The sequence below is a fragment of the Cyprinus carpio genome, chromosome A12, assembly GCF_018340385.1.
Source record: "Cyprinus carpio isolate SPL01 chromosome A12, ASM1834038v1, whole genome shotgun sequence".
Lineage (NCBI taxonomy): Eukaryota > Metazoa > Chordata > Actinopteri > Cypriniformes > Cyprinidae > Cyprinus > Cyprinus carpio.
The window spans coordinates 9,223,247-9,239,781 of NC_056583.1; the positions used below are offsets into that span (position 1 = coordinate 9,223,247).

Here is a 16,535-nt window from a genome sequence, read left to right on the forward strand (position 1 = left end):
TAAAACTGATGCCTCATTCTATTTATGACGAAATGTACTGACACTGCGTTCAAATAATTTGACACTGTAGTGTTGATAGACACACTTTTAGCGCAGCTGGGCGCGCATGACAACTCTAGCGTCCGGTGTAGACACAGACAGTGTCTGCTCTATTTATAAATAAGTTATATAGGAGGAAAAAAAAAAAAAAAAAACCTAAACCAGCGGCATAACGAGATGAAAATATAGACTAGAAAATATATTTACACTTGGTCTGACTCACTGCGGAGCTGCCAGTTTTTAATCTGAACAGCTCTTAACGCCGAGTGGATGGTTAGATGCAGGCATGATGGTCTAGTATTAACAAAAAAATAATAATAAAATAAAATAAAGGTCTTTCCAGCATTAAGGTAATAACATTACTGTTTTTTTTTTTTTTTAATCATCTTGTCTCAGTTATAAATTTGACTGGTAAATGAATGATAAAGAAAACTATATTAAAACTTGTTTTGAAAATTTCTTTGGGTCATTTGAATATTGATTTTAAAATCGATTAAAATCATAAATCTGAATTTTTCCTGAAAAAATCTGCCTTTTTTTTTTTTAAATCATAAATCATATGCTACCACCCCAGACCCTTAAAGCAAGTAAAGAAGGCTTCCCTTTAAGAAATCACTTTGCATTTTGTTGATTATAATGACCTTTGCATTTTGTTGATTATAATGGAGAGAACTTTAGTTTAATCGTGAGGACATTTTATATAATCCATCCATCTTTAAGGTTTCAAAGATTTAGCTAAATCGTGCAGGGTTTAAGTTTATTCGGTTTCTTGTTTTAATTAGGCCTAAATAATGGGGAGGGGCGAAATTATACAGTGCCTCACGTTTGACTAAATATGCAATAATTTCTTAATCAGTGTACAGACAAATGTCTTTTGCCCAAGAAGTTATCTGTCAAAATAAAGGACAGGTAACGAATAACAAAAATGCATGTTGTTTTATTAAAGGAATTTTAAAATATAAATTAAAATATAGGCCTAATATATGAAAATATTGACATTTTGCATATAAATCCATGTAGCCTAGCTCACTAAATAGGGCTACCCACTTTTAATGCTCCGATGCCAAAGTAAACCACAATTTCTTTTGAATAATATAACACATAATTCATATAATATAAATATTTACTGCCCACCTTTTAAATGTGTCAAATCTAAAATATGGTTAAACACCCATGTAGCTTAGAGAAAATATTAAACACAGGCTCAGGCTTTGACATTTATCCTTCTTGAATTCGTCCTAAGAAATGCACATAACGTTCATAAGTACCAAACTTTCATCTGTGAATATTAAATATTAAATATTTTAACTGTACGTGTTGTCTTTCATTTTCCCTGACTGAAGCCGTCAAATGTAACACATCAGCGAGGCAAAGCTGACGTCTATTTTCGAAAATGTGCTTTGATGCGCTTGTTTGATAACTTGTGGTTAATGCGCCACTTAGCGGTCAAAAGCTGCAAATGCACTTTGCAGACGCGACTGGCGGCGGTACGTGGCGGTGGTAGAACTGACGTTTTGGATGGCCACCTACTGTAAGTCATATTGCCCTTCCCTGAATGTGATTTCCATAGAGGCAGAGGCAAAACCTGTCCAGGAGGCCCAGAAACCCTACCCTACCTGGCCAGGGCCCCACCCTTATTCAGCATTATCAGAGGCTACACGCTATGGTAAAAATGTAAAAAATGGTGTTAAAATTTTAAATGTTGATTCAGATCATGGTATTTCAGATCACAGTATGGGTTGCTACTCCTCATTCTTTATTAAATAATCGATTTCATTTAGTTACCTGTAAGTGTTAATCATATATTAACTATCATACCTGAACTAACATGTAGCAAAGGTGGGCATTACTGACACATGAATATGAATCAAGTTAAGTCAAATTTATTCGTATAGCGCTTTTCACAATACACATAATTTCAAAGCAGCTTTATAGAAAGTATACTGTTATGTCTATAGTTAATGGCTAAGGTTAGCCCTTTATTAGTTCTTGATTGGCTCTTACTTTCATAATTTAGTTAATGTTGAACTATAGATACTAGAACATGTGTAATCATTCTTTTTTTTTTTATGCTTTTTTTATAGGCTCCAGCATCTGCTTTATCATACATAGGACAAGTGGTTTGGAAAATAGATGGATGGAAATAATTTCAGTTTTACAGAAAATATATATTATAGCCTTTTGCAATATCGCTTTAACTATAACAAAAGCCAGGTCATTAATGAAATCCTCCCGGAACAATGTAATTTTTGGAGGGAAAGCACAAAACATTTACCAATGGATTTGATGAATTCTGTTTTCTTTATGGTTTTAATATCAACTTCTTGATAATACCATTTCAGAATAGTTAAAACAACAACAAAACTAAATTACCTTGATCTGAAACACCATCATGTACTCTAATTCTCAGTCCTTCACCGATCATGCCAGCTTTTAACTCTTTATTTCCATGACTTTAGGTTCCATCCTGTTAAATACCATTAACTGTAAATAATCAAGCTATAATTAATAAGTATATTGCTTAAAGTCTGACACAACCTTTTATAAAAAAATAATGAAATTTAAAATTGTTCTAAATACAAAAAAGCACATATTTTATGCAATCAGTGACATCAGGTGAGTAGAATGTTATACCTAATGACATCAGACAAAACATCTATAATATATTGTATATATTTAATGTTGCACAAATTATTTGGAGTCAAATGCTAAAGCGGAACGGAATGTCCACATCTTTCATTTGGTTTGCGTAGTCTTCATCAAACATCTGGGATTGAGCTGAGGTGAAATGATTAACCCAGTCACCAACCTCTCCTGTGTAACAAACACGCTTAATGATTCATTATGAACAAAATATTTTGTATATCATTCTTATTACATGGTCCTTGGAATACTTGATTCCGTATTGAGTGGTCAAAATGTTTGCATAATGACAGCTAAACTATATTTTTAATATTGTCCATAACAACAGACTAGAGACAACATTAAACATGGGACGACATGTTAACATTCTAGCTAAATATGTTAGCTAACAATGAATTAAAATCGTAATATTGTTAAAATGTTCATTTATAGGCTGTTTTTTTTCTATGCTGCAAAAGATGGCTTGTTTTAGCTAATCTACAAGATAAATTATTTTACAACAGATCAATATTTCATATTCCTGTATGCTAAACAGACATATAAGCAGGATTTAAGTTTCTATATGGTTTCCTAAAAACAGCCTAATCGTATACAGGTCCTTCTCAAAAAATTAGCATATTGTGAAAAAGTTCATTATTTTCCATAATGTAATGATAAAAATTAAACTTTCATATATTTTAGATTCATTGCACCCAACTGAAATATTTCAGGTCTTTTATTGTTTTAAAACGGATTGATTTTGGCATACAGCTCATGAAAACCCAAAATTCCTATCTCAAAAAATTAGCATATCATGAAAAGGGTTCTCTAAACGAGCTATTAACCTAATCATCTGAATCAACTAAATAACTCTAAACACCTGCAAAAGATTCCTGAGGCTTTTAAAAACTCCCAGCCTGGTTCATTACTCAAAAACCGCAATCATGGGTAAGACTGCCGACCTGACACCCTCAAGCGAGAGGGTAAGACACAGAAAGAGATTTCTGAACGAATAGGCTGTTCCCAGAGTGCTGTATCAAGGCACCTCAGTTGGGAAGTCTGTGGGAAGGAAAAAGTGTGGCAAAAAACGCTGCACAACGAGAAGAGGTGACCGGGCCCTGAGGAAGATTGTGGAGAAGGGACCGATTCCAGACCTTGGGGGACCTGCGGAAGCAGTGGACTGAAGGTCTGGAGTAGAAACATCCAGAGCCACCATGCACCAGGCGTTGTGCTTTTGAAACAGAAACAGCGCCAGAAGCGCCTGACCTGGGCTACAGAGAAGCAGCACTGGACTGTTGCTCAGTGGTCCAAAGTACTTTTTTTGGATGAAAGCAAATTTTGCATGTCATTCAGAAGCGCCTGACCTGGGCTACAGGGGGGAGGCTGTGGAGTGTTTATTGGCAAAATGCCTGAAGTCCAGTGTCAAGTACCCACAGTCAGTGATGGTCTGGGGTGCCATGTCAGCTGCTGGTGTTGGTCCACTGTGTTTTATCAAGGGGAGGGTCAATGCAGCTAGCTATCAGGAGATTTTTGAAGCACTTCATGCTTCCATCTGCTGAAAAGCTTTATGGAGATGAAGATTTTGTTTTTCAGCATGACCTGGCACCTGCTCACAGTGCCAAAACCACTGGTAAATGGTTTACCTGGTATTACTGTGCTCAATTGGCCTGCCAACTCTCCTGACCTGAACCCCATAGAGAATCTGTGGGATATTGTGAAGAGAAAGTTTAGAGACGCAAGACCCAACACTCTGGATGAGCTTAAGGCCGCTATCGAAGCATCCTGGGCCTCCATAACACCTCAGCAGAGCCATATATGAAAGTTTAATTTTTATCATTACATTATGGAAAATAATGAACTTTTTCACAATATGCTAATTTTTTGAGAAGGACCTGTACAACTATTATGGAGAATATTGTATTTTTTGGCAATAGGTCCTGTTCCTCATTATTCAACAAAAAATAAATAAAAAAAATAATAAATTAAAAACAAAATTACAAACAAAGTTAAATTTAAATATATATTAAATATAAATAAAATCAATCTCATAAGGGATATTTAGTATGGTTTTTATTAACCTTTTCTCATGAAGACAGAAATGGACTGATCAAACACAGGTTTTGGGATGTAGGAGTAGTTAGCCATTGGATTGTCTTTCATGACTTGGAAGGATGTCAGCTGCACAATCCTCTTTATGACATCTTCAGAAACAGACAGGTCCAGATAGTGCATTATCCTCTTAATCTCCCTAAAAGGATTCTTGGAAAAAAAAAGGAAACTTTATGATACAAAAGCTCAGAGAAGCAGACATAAAATAAAAAGAAATTAAATCAACTTTTAGGAAATTGGCACAACTGAAAATGTGGTACTTAAAACTACCTCCTTTCATGTCCTCATAGAGTATGTAGAGAATATTCCTTTCCTTGTGTTCCTTCCAGTAACCTTTTACATGGTCATACAAGAGCCCCAACCTACTGTAAAAACATTAGAAGACAGACAGAGTAACCAAGGATTCCAGATTAAACATTTCATTCTACGTTAGTGAAAACAAGTAAGGTGAAAAATGAAAAGAGTGTATACGTGTGTGTTTAGTAGATGGATAGTTCACCCAAAATGTAACACTTGTCTCACTTTTTTGTCCATATAAATGAAAGTCAGTGGGTTGGTGAATCTATTTGCATTGCATGGACAAAAACAGCTGAAGTTTTTGTCAAAATGTTTGCTTATTGTTTCCCAAAGAAAAACGTCAGTCACACAGATTTGGAATGACTTGAGGGTGATAAGATGATGACAGAATTTTCATTTTTGTAAATTATATTTAAATATGTAGTTATCTCACATTGTCCCTTCATGAACTTATGAATGTATCCATCCCAAGGTCCTGGCTCTGGCTGGGTAAGGTTCATGCGATCAAAGTGGAAGTAGCTTACAAGGTTATCCTTAGCATTCCGGGCCATATAAATGACCTGGAAAAACAGGGATACTAGTGGAAATGATTTGCAGTACTCAGTGGTCAGATACAGTTCAAGGGGTTTAACATTACAAGGCTGAGTGCCTTTTATGAACAATACGCTCTAGAGAGAAGTAATTTTGTTTTATCTTCTGTGTTGGGGAGGAGACGTGAAAATAATCCCAAATTTTTGACCTTGTTTTTGACGTTTTTTTTTTTTTTAAGTTGGTTAATTAAATTATAACCTCTGCATTTATTTTCCCAGAATCCTTTAGGCACTAGTTGAATGGGCAGATGAGTTTTGATGACTCTCGGTGGTTTCATCTGTTCAATTAAGGTCAGCCCTAAATTGAAGCCCATAAATATAAATGAGTTTTGTATACACAGGTGCATTGACATATCCTTCATTTAACAAAAAACATGTATGAGTATAGATGAAACATGCACTGATGTGTTAATGGGTACCTGATGGTATGGGGTGGAGGGCACAAATCTCCAGAAATGGAATACGGACAGCTGTTGGCGCTCTCTTGCACACCTCAGCATCTCCATTGTGCAGCAGAAGATCTACTATCTCTTGAGTCCAGGTTGTGCCTCAACACAGAGACAAAAATTAGACCAATAGCTCTCAACCAGGGGACCAGATCCCACTAGGGGGCCTCAGCAAACCTCTAAGAAATGACTTACAAATTTTAATTAATAAATTATTAATAATATACTAAAATAACTCTAATCCAAACAATTAACAATTATTATAAATAACGCTAAAAAACTAAAAACCAAGGTGTACATTTTCATTACGAATCGTAAATAACCAGACGCCACCCGATCTAAATATTCCCTCACAGTTAAATAGTAATGACTTAATGAATTTCTTCACTGATAAAATAGATAACATCCAAAATACAATAACAAATGTAGATTTAGAACAGCGTCTAATACTTTAGTTTTATCCATCGCACCCAAATATTAAACTGCAGTGTTTACAACTATAGGACAGGAAGAGCTAATAAACTTATCACGCATCTAAACTGTTTATTAGATCCTGTACCCACAAAATTACTGAAAGAGTTGTTACCTGTAGGAGAAAAAACCGCTTCTTAATATTATTAACTAGTCTTATCTTTAGGTCACTTCCCAAAACTAGGGATGGCAAAGGTTGAACCGGCCAAAAATGTTTTTGGTCTTTTTTCCGGAAGTGCGCCCGCGAGTGCACAGACTGTACATTGTAATCATTTGCTATCATGTCAGTTTTGTGTGGAAGTATTTCAAAATCTGTGCGCAGGACAGGGGCAGCCGTTCGGCACTGGAAGTGCAGAGTTATGTCTGAGGCAAAGATAGCAGGAAGCGAACAGCCTACTGCAGTGCACAAAATAAGAGCCCCTTTCCCGGCTTCGCTGAAGTTGCGCGAGTGTACTGTACCTGTCCGTGCGGTCCGCGCCTCCTGCACAAGCAGATACCATAGACAGTAAAAGAAATGGACACAGCGACCCCATTGGAACTCAATTGAGACAAGTGAAGCGGAGGCTCCAAGATGGCGTCCTGCTAAGTTGCCTTTATCGAGCTCTGCTGACAAATCATCTTTTAACAGCCCATAGTTACACTATTTACAATCCCGTTCAGTGTATTTGATTACATAAATACTTATATTTGTCTCTCGATAACGTAAAGATGAAATCTTCTGCAGACAAAAGGAAAAGAAAAGAAATGTCTCGCGCTTCACGTGTGTCCGAAGATGTGAGCTTCCACAACTATTCGTCTCCCGCTGAGATCCTCTTATCTACTCCACCCCCGGAGAGCCCAGGTAAGCCCCCTTCAAAGAAAGGCAAAGCAGAAGATGACACCGTGATTTCCACTCTCTCACAGCTGATAAACAATCGCTCGGATGCCCTGGAGAAAATGATTGGTGAAAACGCTCTCAAAATTGAAGGGCTAAAAAAGACGGTGGACTTTGTTTGTGCTGAGTTGAATGATATTAAGGGGAAAGTCGGCCATGTAGAAGCTAGACTAAATACTGAAGAAAAGAAGATGGAGCTCTGCGAAACAAGAATTGCTGACTTGGAGAGATACTCTCGGCCGCTGGAACCTGCGTTTGCATGGAGTACCTGAAAAGGGAAATGAAAATGTCAGAAACCGAATCTATCCCCATTCGTCAGGCCACCTTTCCAGAGGAGAGCAAAACTCTTCCAGATAGAATTGACACCTGGTCCACCGCATTGGAAAGAGGCTTCCGAATATTTCAAAGCCGCGCTATCGCGATCATTATTCAGTTTTCCTCACGTGTGATGAGAGATGGTGTGTGGAGGGGGCACGGCGAAATGTCAGAGTTCCTGGCGGAGTGCGACGGTTTTCGATTCACTGAGGATCTCACTGCCTTGACAGAGAACGGAGGAACGGTTGGTTAGCTATAGGTCCGGCTATTGAAAAGGCCCGCAAGGAGGGGAAAAGGGCAACATTTTGTCGGTCCACCGTGCATTTATTGAAGGCTCTGAAATTAACCCTATGTAAAGCTGTTCAGCAACTGTTCTTCTCATTCCAAGAGGCTTTTCGAGCTCCTTTTCGTTATGGAAGCAGGACTTTTTGATGGCTGTTAGCAAAACTCTTGACCTGACTTTGTAGTCAGCTGCTTATGCGTTGTCAACCCTCAGTAGCTCAGTGTTTTGCTGTTCTTTGTTAAGAGTTATTTTTGTATGTCTATTTCAGTTATATCTCTCAATGCCAGGGGTCTAAGAGACATTACTAAACGGAAGGCTTTGTTTTTATATGCGCAAAATCGTTCAAAACTGATTTTTTGTTTTTTTCAAGAGTCCCACTCCGTTGCCAGTGACACTTCGTTTTGGAAAAATCAGTGGAACATGATGTTTGGATGGCTCACGGTTCGGAGCGTTCAGCTGGAGTTCTGACTTTGAAAAACCTTTTTGCTGGGGAGGTTTTGCACTACTTTAGCGACCCGAGTCATGGACATTTTCTGCTTTTGGTTATTTGTTTAAACAACATTGTGGTAATACTAATTAATATCTATGGGTATAATAGTTTCATGAGAATGATCTACTGATTGATGCGATAGAAGGGAAAATTCTGCTGTGTCTTAATGCATACCCAAATGCCTTAGTTTTTCAATTGGTGGGGACTTTAATATTGTACCTGATAATAATCATCGAATCCCGACTGCCACCTAAACAGACTTGCCTCTGCTAATTCTAAATTAAAGATTTTAATGGATAAATTTGATATTATTGATATTTGGAGGGAAACATTTCCGAATACTAAGTCCTATACTTGGAGTAACAAAAAATTGTTCCAGAACAGTCCCCTAATAGACTACTGGCTTGTTTCACAAGCTGTTAGGACTTTAATGTTTCTGTAGCATTCTCCCTTCAACCCATGTCGTTATCATCTTCTCCCCTTCACGCCATGACTGATCATAAAGCAACCTTATTCAATCCCCTTATCTTCGCTTATCTGTTCTTCAAAACCTAGAGCCTCTTATTGGAAACTTAACTCTTCTCTTACTTAAACATGACGGACCAATTAAGGAAAAAACTCATTTTATTTTTGATTGTATACTTACTGGAATCAAAGCACAAAAGGAAAATAAATTCAGCCTCAATTGGGAATTAACTTAAACATGAAATTATTAGCAAGTGTGCTAGAATTTTGGCCGCCTTCTAGCTAAACGTAAAAGACTTGAAGAGGAGTCGAGTCATTTCCAAAATAATGACTCTCTTCTCTGGTAAAATGCAGGTTGGTTTTGTCAGAAGCTGAAATTGGCAGAATTTATTGATTTGCAAAAACTCAGTTAGATTCAATTTATAAGAATAGGCAGAGTGCTTTTCATTCGCTCTAGAAAAAGGTGGTTAGTAGCAAGGAGAACAAAGTACAGCAGATTTTTTCAGAATGGAAAAGAATAATTGTAGAAAATCTAACTATTAACTCTTTAAATGTAAATGGTAATGAGTCAGTTTCTGATCCTAAAAGGGGAAATCGGCACAGTTTTGTGCAAACCGGCTACTCAAATCTGTACACACTCTAAATAATGCAAAGACTCTGCTTGTGTCTTTTCCAATCTCTGGAAAAATGTTAGGACATTATCTAACTGCAGATAGAGAGCACCTGCGATAGGGATATTATCTATTGATGGAAATAATTTGAGTCTATTGAAGCTCTTAAGAAACAATACGTCTACCGCACAGATTGGCTGACAGCCGTAATTGTATAAAAATTTTGCTATAGAATTATCACCTTTCTTGCTTTGACACTTATTTGGAGAGTATTGCGTCTGAGACACTTCCACTCTTCTTTATCACGTTACTTACTTACTTTAATACCCAAACCTAAGAAAGACATTCTTGATTGATAACTGGCGTCCAATGTTGCTTATTAAACTGTGATTAGAAGATTTAGCTTTGTTACGGCCACAAGACTGAACACTGTTTTGAGTACAATAAGAAGACGAATCAAATCAGGTTTCATCCAAAGAGCCTATTGCTACAATATACGCCTTGTTTTAGATGTTGACTATGAAACTGATTAGGGATGAACGTTTTCTTCTTTTTTTAGCTTTTAGAAAGCCTTTGACTCCCTTGAACAGGAAATTTATTTTACAACCCTGTAATAAATTTGGTTTTGGTGATTTCTTTGCAAAATTTGTCCTACGTTTATACAAAAAATGGAAACTGCTCCAATTATATCTGAAAATCGCACTTCGCCAGAGGTTAAATATGTTTAGAGGGGTGCGCCAGGGCCGCTCCAGTTATCGCCTTTATTTGATCTTGATAGCCGCTCAAACTCTTTACTACATTTCCCACATGGTTGTATATTCAATTACTAGGGGATTGACTATCGCCAAGATAAACACATTATTATAACTCAATTAGCTGATATACCACACTTTTTTACAAAACGACTTGCAGATCCCTAATCTCTCTTGATCTTATTAAATGTTTTCTCGAAAGCATCTGCCTTTCTTAAATTCTAGATAAATGTGAAACTTCTTCCCTTAAAATCTTGTTCCTGCTACACTATCAAATAGCAGATTTTTCCTGCTATTTTACTACTAATTGCAAATATGGCATTATCGGCACTCAGTAAATCGCAATACATTAATAAAACAGGCTGCAATACTTAAGTATAAATTAATTCAAATTATTAATGATGACACTTGTTGGCACAATTAAAAGCCCTCCCTACACCTACCCCAACCATACCAGATACTTTTTTCAATTTCATTGAAATAGATGCTTTTTCTGATGTGATTTGAATTTGAAAAGGGGAGAGAAAAAAAAAGTTTGGGCAAAAGGCGGATTCGATCAAAATACGTACGACACATTTCACCACTGCGCCACTTGAAGCTGACGATTGGTGGCGACTGTCTCTGTGACTAACCGATTCACGCGTTGGGGGGGACGAGCTAGTGTAAATGGCTAGCAACAGGCGGCCATTTGCATTTAGAGTAAATCGACCCGTTAAAAAAAACAACCTATGTTTAGAAAAATCTATTTATTGTAGCTCCATTTTGTTTAATGATCTGGCTTTTGATTTTTTTTTTTTTTTTTCTTCTTTCCGGAGGCAAATATCAACTGCGGTGGTAAGGCATCTACTAATTTCCTTTGGGCCCAAAACAAAGGAATGCTTTGGAAAAAGAAAAATAATAGAACATACTAAACCGTAAATCACAGACAATAATTAATATTATTCACAGTAATATTACTATTAGATACTAATCAAAAACCCAAACGGTTTAGAAAACTAGTCCAATTGGGCCATCATCCCATTTAACAATATATATTAAATGCAGTAAATATTTAGCAATATTTACTTCACAGCCATTCGGACGCGATTAGTTTTCTCAGACGATCACAGAGTTTGCTGAAAAACAACCGGTAACTTGCTCTGGAATTACAAGAGAGGTTGTGTGAGGAAAAACAGACGTGGCAGTTTCGGAAAGGGGATTCATACCCCCCCCCCTCTCTAACGACCCCCTGTAAAACTAGTCCTGCCCGAATGGGCTATAGTCCTAAAAGGACAAGTGCTCCTTCTACCTTCAGTGATGTCCCAGGGAACTCCCCCTAAAAAGACCTTGCAGGAGTAAATGGGATTTTGGTAGTGTCTGGGGGCAACTTTTCCACTCCATGTAAAGGGTAGCTTCATTGATTGCTGTGGAGCACAAATTCCAAGATAAGCACAACGACAATACATCTGCTTTTACGCACTGATATTAAGTGACCAGCAGCACCAGGGTAGAACAAGTCTGTTCAAGGGAAGTGTTAAGGGAGGTTCAAAGGTTCCAGTGGGAAGGTAAAGGTGTGGGAATAACATGAATTCATGCAGTACAGTAGTACACAACAGTTCATACAGGCTGCCTGTCTGTGAAGCCAGGCCTCTCTTTCAATGCTGAATGGGCTCTCAGGGGTCTTCATTAGGTCCCAGTTGGGCCAGATGGAGGCACCAGGCCAGCGGTGGGACAGACCACCACTTGGGGTGGCACTGGGTGGTGGGGTAAGAGGTGAGCTGCTGTGGTCCATACGAGAGCCCAGAGCTAGCTTGAGAGGATCCCTTTGCATACTGGACATAAGGAAGGGCACAGACGGCGAGATCCTCAAAGAAGACTGCAAAAAGCAAGAGAGAGAGGAGCTAGCTTCACCAATAAGAACATGCAAGGCCAGAAAATGAGCTACGTTTAAAACTAGCCTCATTAAAACACTTGCACACTCTGCAGTCTGATTGTTAGTCAAGTCAAATTTGTAGAGCTTTTGAAAGTGGAAAAAAAAAAAAAAAAAGGTGACATATAGCCAAGTATGGTGACCCATCCAAAGTGAACACACACCACCCACCATGAACACACACCGGAGCAGTGGGCAGCCATTTATGCTGCAGCACCGGGGAGCAGTTGTGGTTTCGGTGCCTTGCTCAGGCACCTCTCGTGGTATTTGCCCGGCCGAGACTCAAACCCCCAACCTTAGGGTTAGGAGTCAAACTATTAAGAAGTTGTGCTGCACATCAAACACTACATGATAACTGTTGTAATGATTAATATTGAAAAATCCCCAAGGTAACAGTTTATTGATTTACTTGGGTTAAGAGACAATTGAGGTATCCTAACTTTAGGAAGATCAGCCATTAAATATAGTATATTTTTTTTACGTCAAAACTTCATCTTAATTGATAGAAAAGTAGGGGAATAAATTAACTACGTTATCAGTTTTTTTTACGGCTTATTCAGAATCTAGTGAATTCAACGTATGGAAATTTAAACAAACGAGAAATATAGGATTTTAATTTCATTTCAATTAATAACTTGTATACGAGCATGATAGTACCTGACGATCAGACGTTGAGCTATGCGGTGGTAAGTTTTACCCTTCTCTGTGGCTGAAAATTACTTATCGGGGATAAAGATACAGATCATATCACTCATAAGTAGTTTAAACGGGGAACTGCTAGAAAGTCAATTCACAGTCCTTCATTTCCCCAACAAATAAGCCAAAATGAAGAGAGGAGGGGAAAAAATAAAAAATAAAAATAAATAGCTACACAGAACATGATCTCTAAACACTTACCAGCAGTCTCGAGAGGTGATCAGAACCAGAGCTGAAGCCACTGGGTCTCAGAGTCCGCTACAGGGCTACGTGGAGTGAGAGTCCAGTGAAAGATTGAGAGTTCGTTGCTGCCCATGCCGGGAAATTTTTCTAGGAAGTCTGGAAGCGGGCAATGGAAGGCTCAGAGTAGCTTGGAAACTTGTTGGAGAGGCCGGGCTGGGAGTCCCCCCCCCAATCCCTTGCACTGAAAAAATAAAAATAAATACATCTGAAAGAAATAAAAAAACCAAAGAGCAGATTTGTTTCTTATCCAAACCCCAGGAACCAAAATTTGCATAATTCAAGAGCCAAACAACAAATGAGGGCAAAAGGACAGCTCTTATTGCAGCACTATGAATGAGAACTACCAGCACACCAGGCAGGCCGAGAATCTGTGACTAACGTCAACAAAAGGCTTCGACTCACTGTTACAGGCCTAGTGAGACCAGTTTAAACACTCTAGTCAGGACAAGGCTATCAATAAAGACCCAGAAAGAGACTTCACAAAAACTACGTCTTCGTTTTAAAACCAAAGCCTGCTTAAAACAATTAAGACTCCCCGAATCGGTATTGCATAAGTGATAGTGTCACTTCAGCGTTCATGTAACATTGTGTCAACATTATCATATGGTTGATTTAATTGTTATTCACTCCACTCACGTGAGGCTGTGTTGGTCTGTGCAGAGGATCGGTGTCATGGCTGCTCCACGGTCTCTCCCAGTCAGACAGGCTGAGGGACTGTAGGCCCAGACCCCAGTTTATTGACATCATGCAGACCCCTGGACGAGTCCTGGCCACCGGTGGGAAAAAGCATCCTGCTCCGGACCGCAGACAGGTCCGAGTCGGGACGATCTGTTAAAAGTGTCCAGAAATAACACACACACACTGTCTGGTGACTCTGCATCAGCAGTGGGAATAAAAGGCATGCACGTTAAAGCACTGGCTCCCTAGACTCTGATAAATCATGGTCGCCTCCCTCTGCCTGGCTAAACTGCACATGAGCAGCAATCTCTGCAAAGACGACCCACCCTGCATGTGACCCAGGCGCTGCTGCTGCCCTCACAGCCCTGCAAATGACATCAGTCCCTGCCTCCTCTGATGCCACACCCACAGAGCATTCCTGACAATTCTCCCTACAAAGAGGCAGCACCCCCTCCCACCTCAGACTCCCATTCGAGGTGGCAGGGAGAGAGAGTTAGCCACTAGCTGCAGGCTACGAGACCGAAACTCCAGTGAATTGCAGGACTGTTGCTACTGGCTAAGTAGCTGAAGAATAGAGCAATCTGCCTGCTCATTGGCAGAGCTGGTTCTGCATCCAACTCTTGCTCCACCCTGAGTCAGCATCCTCTGTCTCGCCTGCTGACACGGCAGACATGCTGTAATGATCCCTGTGCACATGAATGCTCAAGTGCGGGCCAAAGCTTAAGGGGCAAAACAGCAATGCAGCAGATACACATGAACATAGAAAGCGGAGAAAAGACAGTGAAAAAAAAAGGGTACAGCTCTGCACATATATTAATGCTAAATTGGTTTACTTGCACTTGTTCATTTTGTTCTTCTACCAGTCCAATTAAAAGTTGCATCTTTTGTACACAAAATAGGGTTTACCATTAAAAAGGGTCTTAAAGCTTGCATTTAGCAGTGAGGAGTTGTATGCAAACCCCGCTTCATCCAGTGAGTGTTCCCATTAAACCATAGGTATTTCATTTCTGGAGAATAATGTCCTGCATTACTGCATGTAGACAGGGCTGGAATTATCAGAATCCAGGCAGTTGAGAAGTCTGGGGTTCTCACTCTGTCAGAACAAAACGGATAGACTACATCAAAGAAATGGTAAAAAACATAGGCCCTAAGTAACTCTTTCCATTGACTCACCATTTAATGTTCAGTTAACCCAAAACAGGATGCCATAAGATTTGAAGTTGGATGAGAAATTCATTTCTAGTACACCACTTTGAACTAAGTGATGATGAAGGAACAATATGCGCCAAGTTAATTTGCCATGCACGCTGTTCCCTAAACACAGCAGTCAGTGATTACATTGGATTAAGCCCAATCAATGGAAACTATATACTGGCGACCTCACTTAGCAGCAATCGGCATTACTCACGACAGATGGCGGGCTATCATATATTCTGAAGGAGATGAAGCACCTTAATTTTTATCTTAAAGTTTTATTTTTTTTATAAACCAGTAAACGCGGGACCAAATAACACTGGCGAAAACATTAACAGCGCTGCCACACAAATCCAAAGGCTCTTTAAAAAAGGCAAAGATTTAAACCACGAACTGGCACCAAAACTCACCAGAGAAACGCCATGGAGGACTTCACCAAAATTATCGAAAAAAAAAAATTGGCCCAAAATCTTTTTAAAAGTTTTGGGAAAGGGAAAATTTTTGGCCTAATTTAAACACCTGCCCCTGGTTTCAACGCCTCTACTCTTTTGGGGTTCCACTTTTTCTCTTGAGAAACCCAAATCACAGATCATTTTTTAATATTTTATTCATGAGGGGGCGGGCACTTGACGGGGGACGCCCTTTTCCTTTTGGCAAATTTCCCGGGTCAAAAACCCACCGTATTTTTTTTTTTTTTTTTTAAATCCCCCCCCCCAAATTTCTATAAAAATTTTTCCCTTTTTTTAAACAATTTTCTTTTTCCCGTCTTCTTATTCAACAAATATTATAGCTGGTCGTGTTGTTTTTTAAAAGAGCGGGCTGGGAGATTGTAAAATAATTTAGACCCAAAAAAAATAAATTCTTTACTTTTAAATCCCGATCAAAACCCTAAGGCCTGGTTTCCCAGACGGGAACTAGACAAACCAGGTTTAAAGGCCCATAGTTCTTTTGGGGGGGGACATTTAAGAAATTTTTCCAAAAACGTTTTAGAAAACCCCCTTTTCGTGGCATTTTAAATTTGGAGAAAAAAAAAAAGCCCTGATAATTTTAAAATCAGTCAGTGCAAGTTTTTTTTTCATTTAAAAAACCGCTCAGATTTACATTTAGTCGGGGCCCTGGGCCTTTAAACCTTTTCTGTAAAACCCGGGGGAAAATGTTCTAAATGTATTTTAAAAAGTTAAATCCCCGTGCGGGGTTTTGTATTTTTCGGGGGGGCCGTCACGTGTAATTTTTTTTTAAACAAATCAGGCCCATGGGAGCACATTTGGTGGGTTTTCAAAACAACTTTTGGAAAAAAACCAAAATACAGTAAATAAAAAAGTGTTCATGGGGACATTTCTAAGGGCTAAACCTGCAGGATATAGCCCTTTAAAAAAACAAATTACAAAGACTACCGACATTTTCTCCAGAGGGCGCACTTACCTTGTTTCTTGACAGTCTCTTCTGCTTAA

The 16,535-nt window shown here is 38.8% G+C and overlaps 1 protein-coding gene and 1 long non-coding RNA gene across 2 annotated transcripts; both read right to left on the minus strand.

The window, feature by feature from the left end:
• Positions 1-2,696: 2,696 nt before the first annotated feature.
• LOC122146982 lies at positions 2,697-5,640 on the minus strand. The gene is made up of 4 exons (XR_006161328.1): positions 5,501-5,640; positions 5,041-5,135; positions 4,740-4,920; positions 2,697-2,853 (listed from the first exon to the last, which is right to left on the minus strand). It is a non-coding gene; the product is annotated as an uncharacterized LOC122146982 (long non-coding RNA).
• A 6,014-nt stretch (positions 5,641-11,654) lies between these two features.
• Positions 11,655-12,238, minus strand: LOC122147127 (cytoplasmic polyadenylation element-binding protein 1-like). Its single transcript, XM_042768276.1, has 2 exons — positions 11,967-12,238; positions 11,655-11,767 (listed from the first exon to the last, which is right to left on the minus strand). The coding sequence occupies exons 1-2, from the start codon at positions 12,181-12,183 to the stop codon at positions 11,655-11,657; spliced, it is 330 nt and encodes a 109-aa protein (XP_042624210.1). The 5' UTR covers positions 12,184-12,238.
• Positions 12,239-16,535: the final 4,297 nt, after the last annotated feature.

Excerpts from the sequence above, each read along its gene's own strand:
- LOC122147127 (XM_042768276.1), bottom strand. The coding sequence starts at position 12,183 with ATGTCCAGTATGCAAAGGGATCCTCTCAAGCTAGCTCTGGGCTCTCGT. Across the intron at positions 11,768-11,966 it reads GCTTCACAGACAGGCAGCCT|CAATCAATGAAGCTACCCTT; the intron begins GTATGAACTGTT and ends TGTGCTCCACAG.